Here is a 17,331-nt window from a genome sequence, read left to right as displayed (position 1 = left end):
AGCATGTATTCCCCAACATTACCAAGATCCAGTCTAGAGTGTCAGCACGCAGAAAAAAAATAGGGTAGGCCCTTAAGGTCCTAATACTTCACTAGAACTTCAAACGCAATAAAAATCAGTTTAAAACAGTAGGAATAAACTCTGTGCAGTCTTATCAGTTTAAAAAAAAAAGCTTTTTTAAAAAGTAGTTTTCGGGTTTCTTTTGAAGTAGCTAAAAACCTTTGTGCCTCCCCCCCATTTTTCTATCAGCATTACACTTTTGTTGCTAGTGTTAAGAAGATCCTACATTACTACAGAATAAACTGCCTACACTAGAAGGATAATAATGTGTCTGCTAATGGCTAAGCACACTTGTTAACATATTTTAACACAGGAATTTTTCTCATAACAGGTAGACAACCAACAGATGAAACAAAAAGTACAGGCAAAGTTGCTGAGGAAAGACAACACCAACAGTTTAAGTATTTTCTTATGTTTTTGATATAGCTCACTATATGTTGACAACTTGTACGTTAGTAAAACAAACCTGACCACCTTACAGTTTTGCAGAATTTGTACCACAAAGCACAGCATAAGAGGGGGAAAAAAAAAAAAAAAAAAAGGGAAAAAAGATGAAAAGTCAAAAACAGTAACAGAGGGAAGATGAATAAGCTCAAAGATTATACATGTCAACTACAGAAAAACAGTCAGGATAAGTAGAGGTACCACAAAGATTTCACAACTAACTAGCAACAAAAGAAAATTTTCTACCAGCCTGCAATTCGGTATTTAAGAAAATAAAGGTTACGTTGGGTAATGACCAATTGGAAAGGAACACAGCCCTTTGGGTAAAAAAAGCCAACATTTTTGTCTTCTCTAACTGAATACAGTCAACAGATCACCTTTAAAAGCAAAGTTTGAAAAGAATCTAAGCAGCCACCACATGGTGACTAGAACAGCAATCTTTCTTTGGACCATTCTGAATTCTCACAAAATTCACACTTTCAATTTTTAGTCACTACAGCTGAAGATACTTGTTTTGTCTGCCCCAGTCTGCACACATATTGTTTGTGACAACATAACCGTTTGTCACAGATTTGCTAATTACCAAATTGCAACAGAAGAGCATGAATCACAATTAAAAAGTCATTTTACATATATCCGTATGGAAGTGAATTTCACTTGATAACAAAAATAATGCTCTCTGTTGCATGCTGACAATGGAGAACACAACTACATTCACAGATACGGTAAAGGATTAAGATCTAGTCTATAATCCCCTTAAAATTTAAGAATAATTGCATCATTTCACAGTGCAATTAGCAGCAAAACACAAAAATATTTATAGATAATGAAATGCTGCATATAAAATACATAAAAGTAAACTTTATTCTTACAAAAGAAAACAGTTCTGTAACACTATTTTCTGCAAAGGGGTCTTGGTTTTGTGTGTTTGTAACAGTTCTACACTGTTGGGTTACAAACACTGAAATAGTTCAAACTGAGATTTTTCAAAACCAGATAACGGATTTGGCTGTACAACTCTCACTTCATTTAATGACAGCAGAGTACTTAAATCCCTTATTCGCCTTTAAACCTAAGGATTTTTCAGTGCTCTACTGCACATTCTTTAGCTTCCTTCCGTATGAAAATATGCTTATTTCTCAAACATTATGCTACCCACTTCATGTTAAAAAAAAAAAATTAAAAAGTTGATTTAGGGCAACAAGCTATGTAGTTGCTGGCTCCAGAGTCCCTACCTGCCGAAATACAATAAGGACACAAGACTTTCCAAGTTCTGTGTAGTTATTTCATGCCTAGAAACTAAGTATGAAAAAAAAAAAAAAGCAGGTGAAACCATACAGAGATAAACACTAAGACATTTCTTCAGCCCTGCACTTTGAGACTTAAGATATAAATTAGACTAAGTTTTGTATATATGAACAGTCAAATTATTCTTTCATGCATATATAAAGACTTTATTCTAGAAATCATGGCAGATGCCTTTAAAATATTTAAAAGAGATTTCTGAGATGGCTTTTACTATTACAGGAATTTTCTATAACCTCTGTCATGCAATGCAAGCTAAGTAGCTAAGCCTACTATCTGAATCATGAATACTATTTTGTGTTAGCCCAAATAAAGGATTAAAACTGTAGAAGAGGCTGAATAAGTATTTTGGCACCACCAGCACAGGTGAACAGATTTTAAAAATCTCTGTTGAACCAGTATAAAAAAATACCCACCCAACACCACCACTATTTAATACATTAAGCATCTGCTTTGACCTTGGTTTAAAATTTGAAAAGCCGAATCTTTCAACATTGAATGTCATGCCTCAACTCTGTGTTACACGTCACTCTTCAATCTGCAGAAACATATACAGTCTTCCTATAAATCTTGGTACAGAAGGGACAGTAACTCATTTCAAAACAGCATGGATTTTTGTCTAGGTCAGTTTCTAAACAACTGTCTTGTTCACAAAGACTTGTTTTTGAAAGGTGTATGAGAAAATTAGTAAACTTGAGCCTTACAATGGACCTTTGTAACAGCCATTAAAATAATATTAATTTTTGTTAAACTTCAAATCAATCAACTACTTAAGCCACTCACTAAGAACACACAACCATACTTTCAGTGATAAATCTGCTTTAGACACCAGTAATCTACTCTGTACATGTCAAGAATGGCGTCTTCATTCCCACCCACCCAACCATCTCAGTTCAATGAACAGCTCATTCACAAGATAAAAGTCGAGCCAGAGTCAGGAAAGCCAGATTTCTACTTCCCAGCGGATGAAATTAAGAAAGTAGGCACAAAGATTAAAGACACTGAGAACACAGTGATCTGAACCAACATAAACCAGTCTTGTTTCTGTGCATCTACACAGACATTCTACCCAAATATGAGGTGATAAATTTTGACTGGAGAAAAAGAACCTGAAACACAACTCCTGTATACGTGAAATAAAATACAAGAAAGAAGCACGCTTAAAATATTTAGTAGCGAATCTCCCTGGTTAGCAAGAAGTAGAGCCCAGTTTAATCCAGAAGTGAGACATGTAAATTAGCATGCTATAAACTCTTTTAAGGAAACAGATACAAAATCACAAATAAAACACCATTCAAACCAACCATGGGAATTCACTCTTATACGTTCCACCTCTTAACAATTTGCCTATGTTCCATGAATGGGTGACAATAATATGTGAATTTCTGTGGCCTAAAATGTTTAAGAACTTGTTTTATACGTTGTGTCATAGCTAATGCTGAGAAGGCCATCTAAAAGAAATCAGGACAATGTATACACACGTATGTGACTAAAATGGAGCAGTTTGTTTTAACTGTAGAGCTAGCACCACAAAGTTTGTTTAGAAAGGGATACTCAGCAGGATCACCAGTTCAGAAGAAACACCTGCAAACATCCCTGCTTCAGGACCAGCCCAAGCCCTCGGGAAGCAGGCCTTTTCCCGACGGCAGTCACAGCCGGAATAATTACACACAATGGTGCTTCAAACAGGGCCAGCTCAGGAGCCCTCTCCTGAGGTGGAATTGCGCTCCCTTGACAGGGTGAGAAAACGGTGAGCAGCATCGCAGATCTACAGACGTGCCACCATCGCTGGCGACTTAGTTTATTTAGTCCAGCACAACTCCACCGCCGCCTTCTTCCCAGGATAAGAAAAACTCCGCTATGCCTCTAGGGCACGAGATAGGGAAGGGAGAGGGGAAGGGGAGGGGGGAGGAGGGGGCACTCGGGCATAGAGCAGGAGCCCCGCGCAGAGGGAACCCGGGACAGACTTTCAGCTCCTCCCCGGCCCCTCAGCGGAGAAGCGGAGCCCCCATCTCCCGGACTGCCGCCTCCCTCCCTTCGCCCCGCGCTTCGCCTCCAGGGGAGGAGGGGGGCCGGAGGAAAGGGGACGGGGCGAGGGGGGGCCTCGGTCCGCCACCACCAGGAACAAAGGGCCCTTCGATAAGCCGAGCCGCAGAGCACAACAAAGGGGCCTAGAGACCGCGAGAACCGGGGCGGCCGCCGGGGAGGGGGGGAGGAGAGGCGGGGGAAGGGGATTACAGGCCCGGCCGGAGCGGCTCCCGGCACAGGGGGGGCGGGCCGCCTCATCTCAGCCCACAATGACCGGCGGCGTCAATCGCCCCGCGGCGCCCGGCCCGGAGCACTAACTCCCGGCGGCCCCCCCCCCGAGCGCCGCCCGGGCCAACCGCGGCACCGGGCCGCTGGCTCCGGCTCCCCCCTCGGCGTCCCGGCGGGGGCGGCGCCGCTCCCGCCCGCCCCCCGCGCTCCCTCTCACCGGGCACACGCACACACACACCCCGCGGGGGAGGGGAGGGCGCGGGCGGGGGCAGAGAAGGGAAGAAGGGACGAGAAGAGGCGGCCTGACCTGGCAGAGCTGCTTGCAGTACTCGGTAGCTGCCTGCACCGCCGGCTCAGGGCTCTCCCGCAGCCCCGTCTCTAGCTCCACCAGCCGCTCCCGCAGGCGACGCAGCTCCAGGAGGTCGCCACCTAGGCTACCGCTCTCCTGCTCGGCCTCCTCGTCCGCCATCTTCGCACCCCGCTCCGTCGCGTACGCAGCCCCCCCCTCGCTGCCTGCCTCTGCCTGCCTCGGCGTCCTCAACCCCCCCGCTCCGTCTCCAGGTCACGTGATAACACAATGCCACGTTCCGGGGAGGGGTCATGTGCCGTGGAAACGGGGGAGCGCGCGCGCCCGCGCGCGCCTTACGTCCCCCGCGGCGCAGGACAGCGGCGGGGAGGGGCGAGAGCGGGAAGGGGGCGTGTCTCCTCGCGTCACGTGGCGCGACGCCACGCGCCTGGCGGCTTCGCGGCCACGTGACGCCCCTCCCCGCCCTCCCGCCGACGGGTTTTGGCGGCAAATGGCAGCAAATGGCGGTGCCCGGGCTGGCGGGGGCGGCCCTGCCTCTCGGGGCTGCCGCGGAACAGCCGCGCTGGGGCGGCCCTCGCCGCTGTCCCTCGAGCTCTGGAGGCAGTGATGGTTTATGCATGGCCTGGTTGTACCAGAGATGTATCTCCCTTGTTGGCCATCGCTGCGTGCAGCGAGGCTGCAGCTCTCCCCAGGGGCCCAAAGGAGTTATTTCCACCCTGTTCCTGCCTGAGAGCGCCATGCGGGACCAACCGCTGCTGGGCCAGCCATGGTCAACGCCGCTGGAGTTTTGTTGCATGTTGTTCCCTCTTTTTTCTTCCTCTGCAGGAAGTAATGGTGTGTGTTAGCCTCAAGAATGCCACTGAGTTGTCTTCCTCATATCTGGATCATCTCATTTTTTATTGTAATTGGAAGTGACACATACAGCTTTGCCCTTCAAAAACCAATTGAGGTCTGGAGGTTCTGGAGGGCTTTGCTGCCCGCGCAGTGTTGGTGCTGAGCTGAGCTCCCTCTTACACCCCGCATCTGCCCAAGAAGCTGAGGAGACTTTCACCTGTCACAAGTATTGGCAATACTGGAGACTGACCTGAGGCATTAAATTTGTTGATGAGGAAAAAATGGACCCGATGGGCACTGAATTGGCATATATACATGCTTTGCAGTCTTCTAGGCTGTATAGGTTGACACAGGTTGATGGCTTCACACTCTTTGCGTTGCCAGAGCTCATCAAGGAAGTGAGGAGGAAATGTGTTACTGCAGCAAGAGCACTGTCTGTCAGGACCGGATCATTTCTCTTGTCAGCCAGCAGCCAGAGAAGGTGTACTGCGTTAAGCTGGGCATTTCACTTTATCTGGAAAACGAGGAATACTCTGGTATTTTGCACTAATTTAAATCAAGTATAACACTTTTTTGGTTGGAAGAGGTGTAGCAGATTCCTCAATATGTCAGTCAGTCTTGCTCGGACCCAGGTTTAATACAGTATCTTACACCCACTAACTTATCTGGTATGACCGTTAGACTGATTTGATGATTATCTTCCCTTCTTTTTGTCATGAAGGAAAAGTAGTGCTACCTACTTTTGCATAGAGTTGAAAGCTGAGGTGTATGATGGAATTAACACTAAATGAGAGCTGGAAAGAAAAGAGGTTCTTCCAAGATGGCAGAAACGTTAGTCTGCCAGTGTAGCTGTTCACAGTGATAGTATTGAATATGCAACATTTTGGAGATAGGCCTGGCAGTCTGGTCCAAAAATGACCGCATTTCAGGTCATAACAGTATACCCAAAGTGGTATGTTTCTCGTTAAGTTTCTGTTTTTCACTGTACATGAAACCCATTCTGTTCCAAGCAGCAGAAGAAAAATCTTTCAGCTTTCCCATTTAAGGCTTAATGTAGTACCAGAAAAATTTGACTGGTTTGTATGTATTACTCACCACCAAACTGCCTATAGTACCAATACTAATGAGTGATGCAAATGCTAGAAACAACCGCACAAAGATCTATTTATTCTTTCTCAATCACTTAATTTATCTGCAGGAGCTAAAATAACTTCTCCTCTGGATAACTCTTTCGGTCCTCTATTGCACTATTTGTAATTATTTTCACTTAAGGGTAAACCGCAATAGTCCAATTCATATACGTAGTCTCTCCTTGTTTTAACTTGCTGTCTTGTTTCCTCCTTGCCCAGAGGGTTTTCTGAATTGAGCCTAGGCCAGGAAGGAAGGAAGGAGAAACATGGAGAATGAGTTTCTTGTTCATGCAAAAGCTTAGCACTGGGAGATGGTAGGGTAAGGGTTGCTTGTTTTGTTCTCATCAGGATCAAGTGGAAAGGGACCTATCCTTCAGCTGTGCTATCCTGAAGAGGACTTGCACTTAGGCCTCCAGGGGCCTTATTCAAGGGAGGATTCTCATCTTTAATCATGGTTCACAGGCAGTTAATTGCTAAGCTTACACTTAAGAGACCAAGGAAGGAATTAGTAAGTAGAAGGAATGACCACAAACAGTGGTGAATAAGGGAGGAGTTCTTTTTTTCTTGTTTGACGACAGTGAGAATATGATGACAGCTACTGATGTAAGCGTAGCAGTGGCCTGAGGAAGAGGAAAAAAGTTGGGCATGGCCAGACACAAAGCTGTGGTATTCATCCTGTCTTTGAATCCTCACAGGAACTACACTGCGGTAGATAGAGCTCGTGGAAAAGAAGAGCTGCTGCCTGATGGTGACAGAAAAGAAAGAAATTGTGCAGAGAAGACAGTCTTTTCAGATACCCATTTTCTCCATGGACTTGTGGAGCAGGCTGTGCAACAGTGAAAGAATGTGATGTAAGAGAGCTGAGGATCACTATTGCAGGGGAAATATAGCCAAGGAAGGCATTTGATGTATTGAAAAATACAGAGAAGAAAGAAGGAGATGAGGAAGATGTGTGTATGGGGAAGGACAAAGAATACCATGAGAGGAAAAAAAAACCCAAACCAACCAAAACAATCCAAGGAATAAAAAGAGGATGGAGTCTGTGAGAAATACCAGAAAAAGAGTGGAAGACTGGAAGAGGAAAGACCCAAGTCTTACATCTGTACAAAGATGGAATTTCTTGTTAAGAGGAACTGACAGGCTTATTACTAGGGTGTGTCAGAAATAAAGATTTAAGATAAGGGCTTGTGGCTGTAAAGATTCCTCCTCATAAAAAATTCCTTTGGGATTCAGATATATTCTTCCCCATTCTTACTTCCCCCCTCTCTTACTCTTGCCACCTCCTTGACTGACTCAGTATTTCCACAGTGTGGTGTTTTCCTAGCTCTACACATCAATTCTCATGTCTCAAATAAACCTGTCATTAAGAGGAGGCATAGCCTATGGCTCTTCAGATACTCTGGTTGTATGTTTTGGGATGCTGGGCCAGTCTAGAGATGGTAAGAGAAAAAGGAATCTTTGCGATCTAAGCTCCCCTGTATGTGAGTTATTTGCCTATCAGTGGTTTGAAATAGCTTTAAAAAAAGAAACAAGTTATGTGATGTCCCACTATTGGTTTGAAGATGCCGAAAGATGAAAATCAAGCTAGTAGCAACAGGAATACAAGAGGTTAGGACAATGGACAGCAAGGAGAAAAGGTTAGAATAGTGATGAGAGTGTTGCTTAGACTGGATGTAGCTGATCATTGGAAGGAGGACTGTTAACTCTTCCAGGGAGAATGTTGTATTAACGAGAAACAGCTGTGTTGCTTGTATGTCATTGGAGCTCAGACAACAAAACTAGATCCTTTAGGGATAACAGAAGATATGACTATAGAAGTTAGGACAGGAACACACGAATATTAAAACACTCATGCTGTTTGGGAGGCAAAGGGGATTGATGGAAGATTAGAATTTGCAGTGTGATATTAAAAAAAGAAACAGCGAAAAAAAGTAGAACTTGTTTGAGTCAGTATTGGGGAAATGTGGGAAAGAGCTTATGTAAGAGAGCATGAAGATGTGCTAGAGATGTTTGGGTTCAGGTCTGGAGATAAATAGTTTTTGTAAGATTATTAGGAAGAATACCACTTGGAGCAAAAATAGGTTGATAACTAAGGTTCTTAATTTCAAAGGTCAAGCTTCGAGAAATAAGGGAATTAGTGATGACAGCTGTGTCTAGGTGGCCGAGGACTTGCGTGTGGAGAAGGCTTGGCATCTGTCAAGTCTCTCTGCAAAACGTATCTGAAATTCATATCTCAAACAAGAGGGACAGTCAGTCCCAGCTGGATAAATAGCCACTTCAAAAGGGTTATTGGGAACAATCAAAAGCTTGAAAGGAATGGAACAAAATGATCGCTTGAAAAATATTAAGAATGGTAAGAATAAAGTGAGAATTGTCAGAAACCCAGCTGAGTTTCCTTACAAAGGAAATTAAAGCAGGGGCTAATGAGAAAGAAGATATGAAAATGAATGTTTCCACATTTGAGATGAAAGCAAAAAACCTATCGCGTACCCATCTGAAACATCAGAAGATCTTTATTCAGCCAGAAATTTCCATTAATGATGTAGGTAAAAAAATATGAGCTGCAATAATGAAATGTGCTGATGACACAAAATAGTGAGACACTTTCAATATGAGTGGGATCAAGACTGGATGACCTTGAGAATCTAAATAATAGAATGGATTAATTTTAATAACATGATGAGCAAGGAGAATGATAGCTGTACTTTCTACTTAGGGGGGGAGCCTCATTAGTTGGAAGTGACAGTAGAAAGAAAGTGCTCGTATTAGTTGACGATGACCAAACCAAGATACGATCCAGCTGCAAAAAAAGTTACTAAAATCACACGACAGGACAGCTCAGGTATTTCCATTAGATACCGCAGATAAAAACATTGGTCTCATCTCATCTGAAACAATTTGTGCACTTCTGGTCACTATTATTCAGAAAAAAATAAATTGCACTGCAGGAGGTACAGAGAAGGACTCAAAGCATGATCAGTAAAATGGAGAATCTATTTTATGAGAGGAGAATAAAAATAGTTCGTTTAGCTTAGTGAAACAAAAGGTGAAAAGAAGTATGATTTCAGTCTAGAAACACTAAAAGTAAGCATCAGTTAGGACAAAAGCTTTTCAAGTTAAAAGGCGGTACTGTGTGAAGAAAAATATGTGTTAACTGATTGCTGAGTATGTCGAAACAGATATAGCTATTATGTTAGAAAATAAATAGTGCTACTTTTAAGGCATTACGTGTTCCTCCACAACATTACAAAAGAAACTTTATGGAAACAGTAAAATGGTAGATTTGTGCAAGGGAATCTGATCATGAAAATTGATTGCAAATGAAACATGGACTCCAAAAGGGGGAAGAAAATTAATCCCATGTAGTCACATCTTTCTTAATGATACTGCTGGCTTTTGTCAAGGCTGGGGCCATTTTCACCAATATTCAGAATCACTGATGTGGGTCTGTATATTGCTCTGTCCTGGTTTGAGTGAGTGGTGGGGGTGTTTTGGTAGCAGGGGAGGGATCTACAATGGTGGCCTCCTGTGAGAAGCTTCTTGAAGCTCCCCAAGCTCCAAGTTGGACCTGCCTTTGCACCAAGGCCAAGCCAATTAGCCATGCCTCTGCGATAATTTATTTAAGAAGGGGAAGCTGGGAGGAGCAGTGGGAGTTGTTAAGAGAAGTTGTGAGGAGAACATCTATGTGAACACTGAGGTCAGTGGAAGGAAGGAGGAGAAGGGGGGTGAGGTGCACCAGAGCAGAGACTCCTCTGTCCCGTGGCGAGACGGCAGGGCCGCGCCCCTGCCACCCATGGGGGTCTGTGGTGGAGCAGAGATCCACCTGCGGCCTGTGGGGTGCCCTACGCCCACCCAGGTGTCTGTGCCTGAAGAAGGCCGGGACCCCATGGAAAGAAGGCCTCGCTGTTGTAGTTTGGCACTGGGAGGACCCAGGGGGGGTGACCCACACACCTGTGGGGGTGGCTCATGTCAGAGCTGATTTGTGGAGGACTGTCTGCTGTGAGAGGGGGACCGCACTGGATCAGAGAGGAATGCCAGAGGTTCCCCTGCTCTGAGGTGGAAGAAGGGGCAGGACTGACTGCACCCCCCATTCCCTGCTCCCCGTGCTGCTGGAGAAAGGAGATAGAGATACTAGGAGCAAAGCCGAGCCTGGGAAGAAGGGAGGGATGGGGGGAGGTGTTTTCAAGATATGGTAATGCTTCTCACAGTCCTACTCTGTCTGTTAGGTTGTGGTGTTGTTAGTGTCTGTATTAAATTTTGTGGGTTTTTTTTCTTTCCCTAATGAGTCTGGTTTTTGCCTGTGCCTTAAAGGATAACTCCATCTTTCTGTGTCCTTATCTCAGTTTGCTGGGTCTATTGCTTTCCTCCTTTCCAGGGCTGGGGGGGAAGAGGGGAGTGAGCAGCTGCGTGGTGCTCAGTTGCCTTCTGAGCTTAAACCATGACATGCTCAATAATGAAATAGTCTAAATTTCACTTAGCAAGGAAAAAACCCCAAATGTGCAAAGTGTGGTCTGTAGGCTGTCTTCTGCATGAGCTGCGAGGAGGAAAAGAGAAAGTTTTTGCAACATCCACTTTCAGATTGTGTGAAGAATCTTTCTATTCCAGAGGGAGCAAATTAATGATGAGGAAGGGCAGCACATTTGAAAATATGGACTGGGTCATGACTGGAGCTGTTTTCTCAAAAGGAAATCTTACAAAATAGTTTCAGAGCTATCTTAAAAGCAAGGGAGTGGTTGTGTTCTCATTTTACATAATATAATACAAACCACAATACTATTACCTGTAATTAACGGTGCCTTTCTACATTTCCAATTGTCTTTTCTGATTATAATTTTCCTTTGTTCACTTCCCAGTGCACACTGCCTTAATCCTCAATAGTTTTATTCTTGTTGAGATGGATATGTTTTCCCATCATTACACTCTTCTCTTCATTCTCTTCCCCATTTGACAAGATAGGTATTTAAATTAGGAGGATTCCACAGAAACAATTTTGGGTTTTAATTTTGTTTCATGAGCACAATAAAAAAGGATTGGGCATCAGGATAGGACAGTTGTTGTGAACAACTTGGGAAGGGTGGGGAGAGAGTTTATTTAAACTAACAGTTGAGAATATCTTCCTAAGAGGTAAAGGAAGAATTTGCTTGTAGGTATGACGTCAATTAAAAGATTTCATTTCATGTTGATCTGCATTCTGTATTCCTGACTCTTTGTGATTTCGCTATTTTATAATCAGTTTATTACCTAGTAGAGACACACAGCTCTTTGCTGTGATAAAGCATGAAAATGCTTCTTGAGAGTATGTTTTACAGCAACCTATTTATTTTTAAAAAGAGTATTTCATAGAATTTTTCATCAAATTAATACTGAAGACCTTTGGTGTAATACAGATCCCAGTGTCAACAGAAGGAAAAAAAGGTACAGCCTGCAAAGGGCAGGAGAAGGAGGTAGAAGGATGGATTTTAAGCATGGGTAGTATAAATGCTCTTAATCCCTTACCATTCTCTGACTGATGATGAACTACATGTACTGCCTGTTACAGCAATATTGATTGCAATCAGATGATAAAATCATTGCACAGAGAAAGAAACCACTGCACTGAAAATGAAAAGATGGAAATGTAATGAATTCTTGATTCAAAAATGATTTCTTGGAATAAAATGAAAAACTCATAGCTGAGAGTTAGTCATGGGAATAACAAAATGATGAAAAAATATAACCATTTTAAATAAAATTCATTTCAAATTATGTATTTATCTTCAACAGCCATCCCACACTTTTCATCAACATTCCTTATGCTGCAAATTTTCCTCACTCATAGCTTTAGCTTTACTTACAATTAATCCACTGGTATTATAGTGATGGAGATTCTTGCTGGAATGCATTAACTTCCTCCGTTAAATCCCCCCTGAGGCAAACCACTTGAAAAATATTTCCTTTGTCTAGGACACACAGTTTAGTAGCTCTCTTCTTAGACTGAGATAGCAGTTCTTTTTGCATGATTTATATATACTATTCAAATACAAAACCTGTATTAAATTATGTTACATTAAAAATCTGAGACGCACATTCCATTACTTAGGCACCATTGTGTAAGGAAAAATATAGGTCTGATCCTGTTGCCTTTCAAACCCATGTTTACAGAAACATTGAATCGTTGCAATGCAGAGTTGCAATGATATTAGGAATTGAGTAAGGTTTGGTTTACAGAGACCAAACAGACCTTTCAAACTCACTGATGACCATGTACACCTTTAGTATTTTTATTATTCATACAAGCAAATTTGCCATGTTCTATTTCAAAAGAAGTAGGATCAAGACTACTGGAGGGAAGATTTCACAGCCTCTAAAATAGCCGGTTTCTGTGCTTCGCAATCCTAACTGTGTGAATGGATTCATAATACCCAACTTAAATCTCTGCTGCAAATTCGTCTGATCTTTGTTCTTCCTCTAGTTGTCACGGTGGAACAATGGCCACCAAATCTTTTATGTTAGCCTTTTACATTTTGGAGTGCTGCTATAATGCTCCACCTTGATCTCTTCATTTCTCAATTTACTGCTCTATTTTTAAGCCACATAAACTCCATTCCTTTAGCTTTCCTAAACTATCCTTGGTGTCATACTTCCCCTGCAGTGGATTGCCATTATCTGTCTTGGAGTACAGTGACCAATGCCTAACCCAGTACTACACTTGCTGGGGTTTTGCCAGGGCTGAGTTAAGCAGACTAATTCCTCTTCGTGTCATCTATTAGATTGTTGACTCTTTAGTTTGTGATCTCCCACATTGTTTTCTGCTTACAGAGTTGTTTTCTATTCTATATTTAACTTTCTTTAGCTTTCTCTTTCCAGAGTGTTATCTGGTTTGTATTTTGGCTGGTTGATTTTAGGCTGCTTCTTGAATTTTTGAGGCCTGTTTTTAGTGTTATTTCTATCCTTCAAAGAACTTTGCCGCTTTCCCCAACCTGATGTCACTGCCCAACTGTGGTAGTGTGCCCATGTGCCATCGTCCAAGCTGTTAATAAAAGTGGGGAATAAAAGTGGCTTTAGGATAAAGTCCTGTGGCTTTCCTCCAGAGAAACCTTCCCAGATCATCATCAAACCATCAATTACTGCACTTTGAGAACAATTTTTCAAATGTTGTGCACCTACCGGCTTGCTAATTACCTCTGGAACACACTGTCGTGGCTTACTTAGAAGAATGCTGTGTGGGACAGTGTCAAAAGCTTGTCATTGTCAAGATGCATCATATCTGCCACTTGCACTTATTTGCTAGAGCAATTATCCTGTCAGAGAAGGAGAATAGCATCAATTGATACAATTCTTTTCATGACAAACCCATTTTGTCTGTTTTTTAATAATTATTATAATCTTCTAGGTATTTACAAATTATCCATTTAATAATTTGTTCCGTTTCAAGGGATAAAAGTTAGGTTGACAGGTATAAAATGCTCTAAGTCCTCTATCCTCTCTTTTAAAAATAGGTATTGCATTTATATTTTTCTAGGCTTTGAACCTTCCTTGCTTGTTGTTATTTCTTGATCATCAATGATTCAAACATTACTTCAGCTAATTCTATGAATTCATGGTGAAGTTTGTCACAGCTCACTAACTTAAATACCTCTGACTTTTTTCTTTTTTCCTAAGTATCATGGGAACATGGGCTGGGCTCCCTAAACTTGTAATCGACAATCCCAATACCATTCTGCAGTGTGTGTGCTTAGTATCAAAAAAATTGTTGTAATCAGCAAAGCATGTGTGCTTATGTACACCCCTGCTCAGCCAACATGTAAGTACATGATTAAATGCTGCTGAAATCACTGGGACTTGCTACATTACCAAAGTTAATGAGACTTCACACCAGTGGCTGCTCTGCAAACAACTGCAGACTGCTCAGTCGGGAACCTGGTGTGATCCTCTGCCCTAAATTGTATTTGAATGTCTACTTGCTGTTGGAAATTATCTCTCTGCATACTGGGATAGAAGGAGAGTGTGTTGGTGGAGAAAGAGAGCAGAAGTGAGCGTAGTCACTGCTGGATGTGAGTGGGTTGCTGTGCCAAGGTGTTAAACTAGGGTGTGTGCCAGCCTACCTTCAAGCACTGAGCCTTGTCTTTGGCCTCAGACAGATTGATCAGGTGAGCTCCACACCAAGCAGGGAAGTTTATGCAGAGGTGTCTAAGCTGTGCTGGTCCCGGGTACAGGAGCAATACGCTTGCATCAGGATATCTCTGTGACCCAGGTGACAAGCCTTGCTTCTCAGCTGAATTTAGTAACTCAGATGTGGCAGCATGCTTCTCTGTCTCTGCTTCGCTGGTGTGTTCGTATGGGGCCATACTGTGCAGGTGGAGGTTGTGGTGCCATTCAGTGCCTGCACAATTGCCCTGGATCCTGCATTGATACCCTTCTTGGCCTTGGCCTTGCTTAACCTGCTTTCAGAACCTCAGTATCTGTAGTGATGCTCTGAGAAAAGCTGTAGTGGTTGAAACAGGGAATACAAAGGGTAAATTTAGGCAGCCTGCTAAAAGGAGGGGTTTTGGTCTTTTAGTGCTTGCTGTGAGCTCTATCTAGCCAAATGTAAGAATCTGAGGTGCAGCTGTAGATGCCTACATCTGAGATAGTTGTCTAGGTTCCCCTTAAAACCAAGAAGAGTCATCAGTTTATCCTGTCCTGAGGTAGTTGTCAAAAAAAGGTCTAAAAATGCCTTTTTCTCTTTTGATTCTGAGGGAATCTAGTCAGTCAGCTCAAGTGTCTGTATGGCATTGCAGTCGCCTGCATCTGATCAGACGAATCTCAGGCTTATTCAAGTAAATCTTGCAGAATATGTGTAGCCATAACCTCAAAGATACATACCAAATATGGTAAATAATGAAAGTATCAGTTCATATCCATGCCTGCTTTTTTTCTCATTTCTCTTACCCACTCTTTCATCTGCATTCAATTTTATTTTGTTATACTTTAATTTGCTAGACTGATGAATCACTTTCTCCGTGGTTAGTGCTTGCTCATTCCTCATTTGTAGCTGGTACTGATTGCAACTTTATATGTAGGATTTGGCTGAGTGGGAGGGGAAGCATGTGCATAGGATTTAAACTTTTTTTTGCAAACATTTGCTAGACCACCACCAAGGTATCTTGTGACCCAGCAGTAGTTCTCAGACAGCAGGATGTGTAACTCTTAAAGTAAATTGAAGGTAGGCACAGAGGACCCTTTCATACACCCCAAGAGAGTCCATCAATCACTATATTCTGTGTCCTGCCTGTTTGCACAGAGCAATTCTGTAAGTTGTGCTCTGAGGACTGCTGATCATATGTCTGTGAGTCCTAATTCATGATTTTCTTAATACAACTTTTTAAAGTACACTACTATGGGTATATCATATCACTGAAGAAGTTCCCAAGGACATTGCTTCCTCTGTTTCACTGCACATTAAAGCAGCATTGGTGGAGGAGCTAAAGCAGAGAGCCAGAAAACTGTTAAAACACAAAGACATTGGCACTGAGCTTTACTTTTCCCTGTCAGAGTGAGCTGATTTCACACATGCAACCCTTTAAACCAATAAATCAATGGCAAACTCATGACCTTATTTGCTGTAATGAATCAGTTGTATTGCCATGTTCTGCAGCATATGATACAGCAGCAAATCTGGTTTCGCTGGCCAGTGCTCTCTGCCTGCTTCAATGCTGCTGTGAAGCTCTGTTTAAAATAAAAAAAATGCATGTTTCAGCTTGATAAGGCATATCAAATATTAACATTTTTTACCTAGTCATACTTCACTTGGTAGTATTTGGTACTAGCCAAATAGCTAAGTAGCAACGTTGTGCTATCTCTGAATTTCCCTTCTAACATTTAGATATGGCATTTAAAACGTTTAAAAAATACCAGAACAACTCTAAAGGATATGCCCAGGAAAAAATATAGTCAGGTAATGAGTGGTGGCATTGAAATGTTTTTATTATCTTGCTAGCCAAAGGCTCTGACTTCCCTCTTAGAACAGTGTGTAGTGCACTTCTGAAAAAGACATCAACATCCCAAAGCTGGAGCTGAGGGTTTGCTTGCAGGTTCTTGTGTGGCACTTACTGGCATAGTTTTTCACCGGTCTGTGAGTATCTGCCTGCACCAAAGACTGTAGAAGCTGAAGGACCTCAATACATATTTTTGTGAAATCAAAACAAGTACTGTTAAATGCATTTTGTGTTAGTCTGTGGGCTTTTCTATGCATATCAGGCTCTAGGTCTCTGTGAGGTTATCCCTACCTGGGAATAGCGCTGGGAAGGTGATTATTTTTCTGAAAGTCCACTTACTGTCCTCACAGGAGCTGCACTTGCAGCACCATCCTTGAAAAGGATGCAGTGCATTTGCTTCTTAGTATCAAGCAAGCAAAGTGTTGATCAGTAATAGTTACACTGTCTAGGAGCCCTGGTCATGGATAAAAAAAGTTTGAATAAAAGGATAGCCTTTGCTTCAGAGAATTTTCAAGCTAAATACCAAATAAGACAAGAGATGACAAATGACCACAAAGGGAAAGAATCTAGGGGGCAATTAACAGATAAGATCAATTCTCCCCTTCTTCCCCTTCCTAACCTCCTGAATGGGCTGTAGGAAGGTACAGCAGTGTGAACCTCAGATTGTCTAAGTGTAAAAAAAAAAAAAAAAAGGCATGATTATGTCTATTCGTGGCACATTAACCATAAAATGAAAGATGCTTTGGGCTGGATTCATCTCGTCAAATGCAGGTATCTTAAAAAATGGATGAGACTATCTAAGCCAGTTTTCTTGACCTGTCTATAACCAGTGGAGAGAAACAAGCAATTGTAGGTCATCACCCACTTCATTCTAAGGAGAGTGCTAAAATAGTTTAGATGAACTGTACTCTGAAAATGCCTGTGCCTTCCCATTGACTGTAGAGGTAGCCAGAGCAACCAGCTTGGACATTGGCTATCTGTACCACAGATGTCTAAAGCTAGGGGGAATTAAATCCCAGTGTGGTATCTTTTCTCCTTC

General features: G+C 42.5%; 1 protein-coding gene across 1 annotated transcript in view; it reads right to left on the bottom strand.

Annotated features, from left to right (window-relative positions):
- The window catches only part of ZNF292 (zinc finger protein 292), a 53,061-nt gene extending 48,449 nt beyond the window's left edge, over positions 1-4,612 (bottom strand). The window contains exon 1 of the mRNA XM_074895991.1: positions 4,373-4,612. Within this exon, the coding sequence (XP_074752092.1) occupies positions 4,373-4,534 (162 nt within the window). The 5' untranslated portion in view covers positions 4,535-4,612. The remainder of the gene's footprint in view (positions 1-4,372) is intronic.
- Between the last annotated feature and the right edge of the window lie 12,719 nt (positions 4,613-17,331).

Source organism: Athene noctua, chromosome 1, assembly GCF_965140245.1.
Source record: "Athene noctua chromosome 1, bAthNoc1.hap1.1, whole genome shotgun sequence".
Classification (NCBI taxonomy): domain Eukaryota; kingdom Metazoa; phylum Chordata; class Aves; order Strigiformes; family Strigidae; genus Athene; species Athene noctua.
The sequence above is the reverse complement of the archived record's forward strand: the minus strand, read 5'-3'. Positions and strand labels throughout refer to the sequence as shown.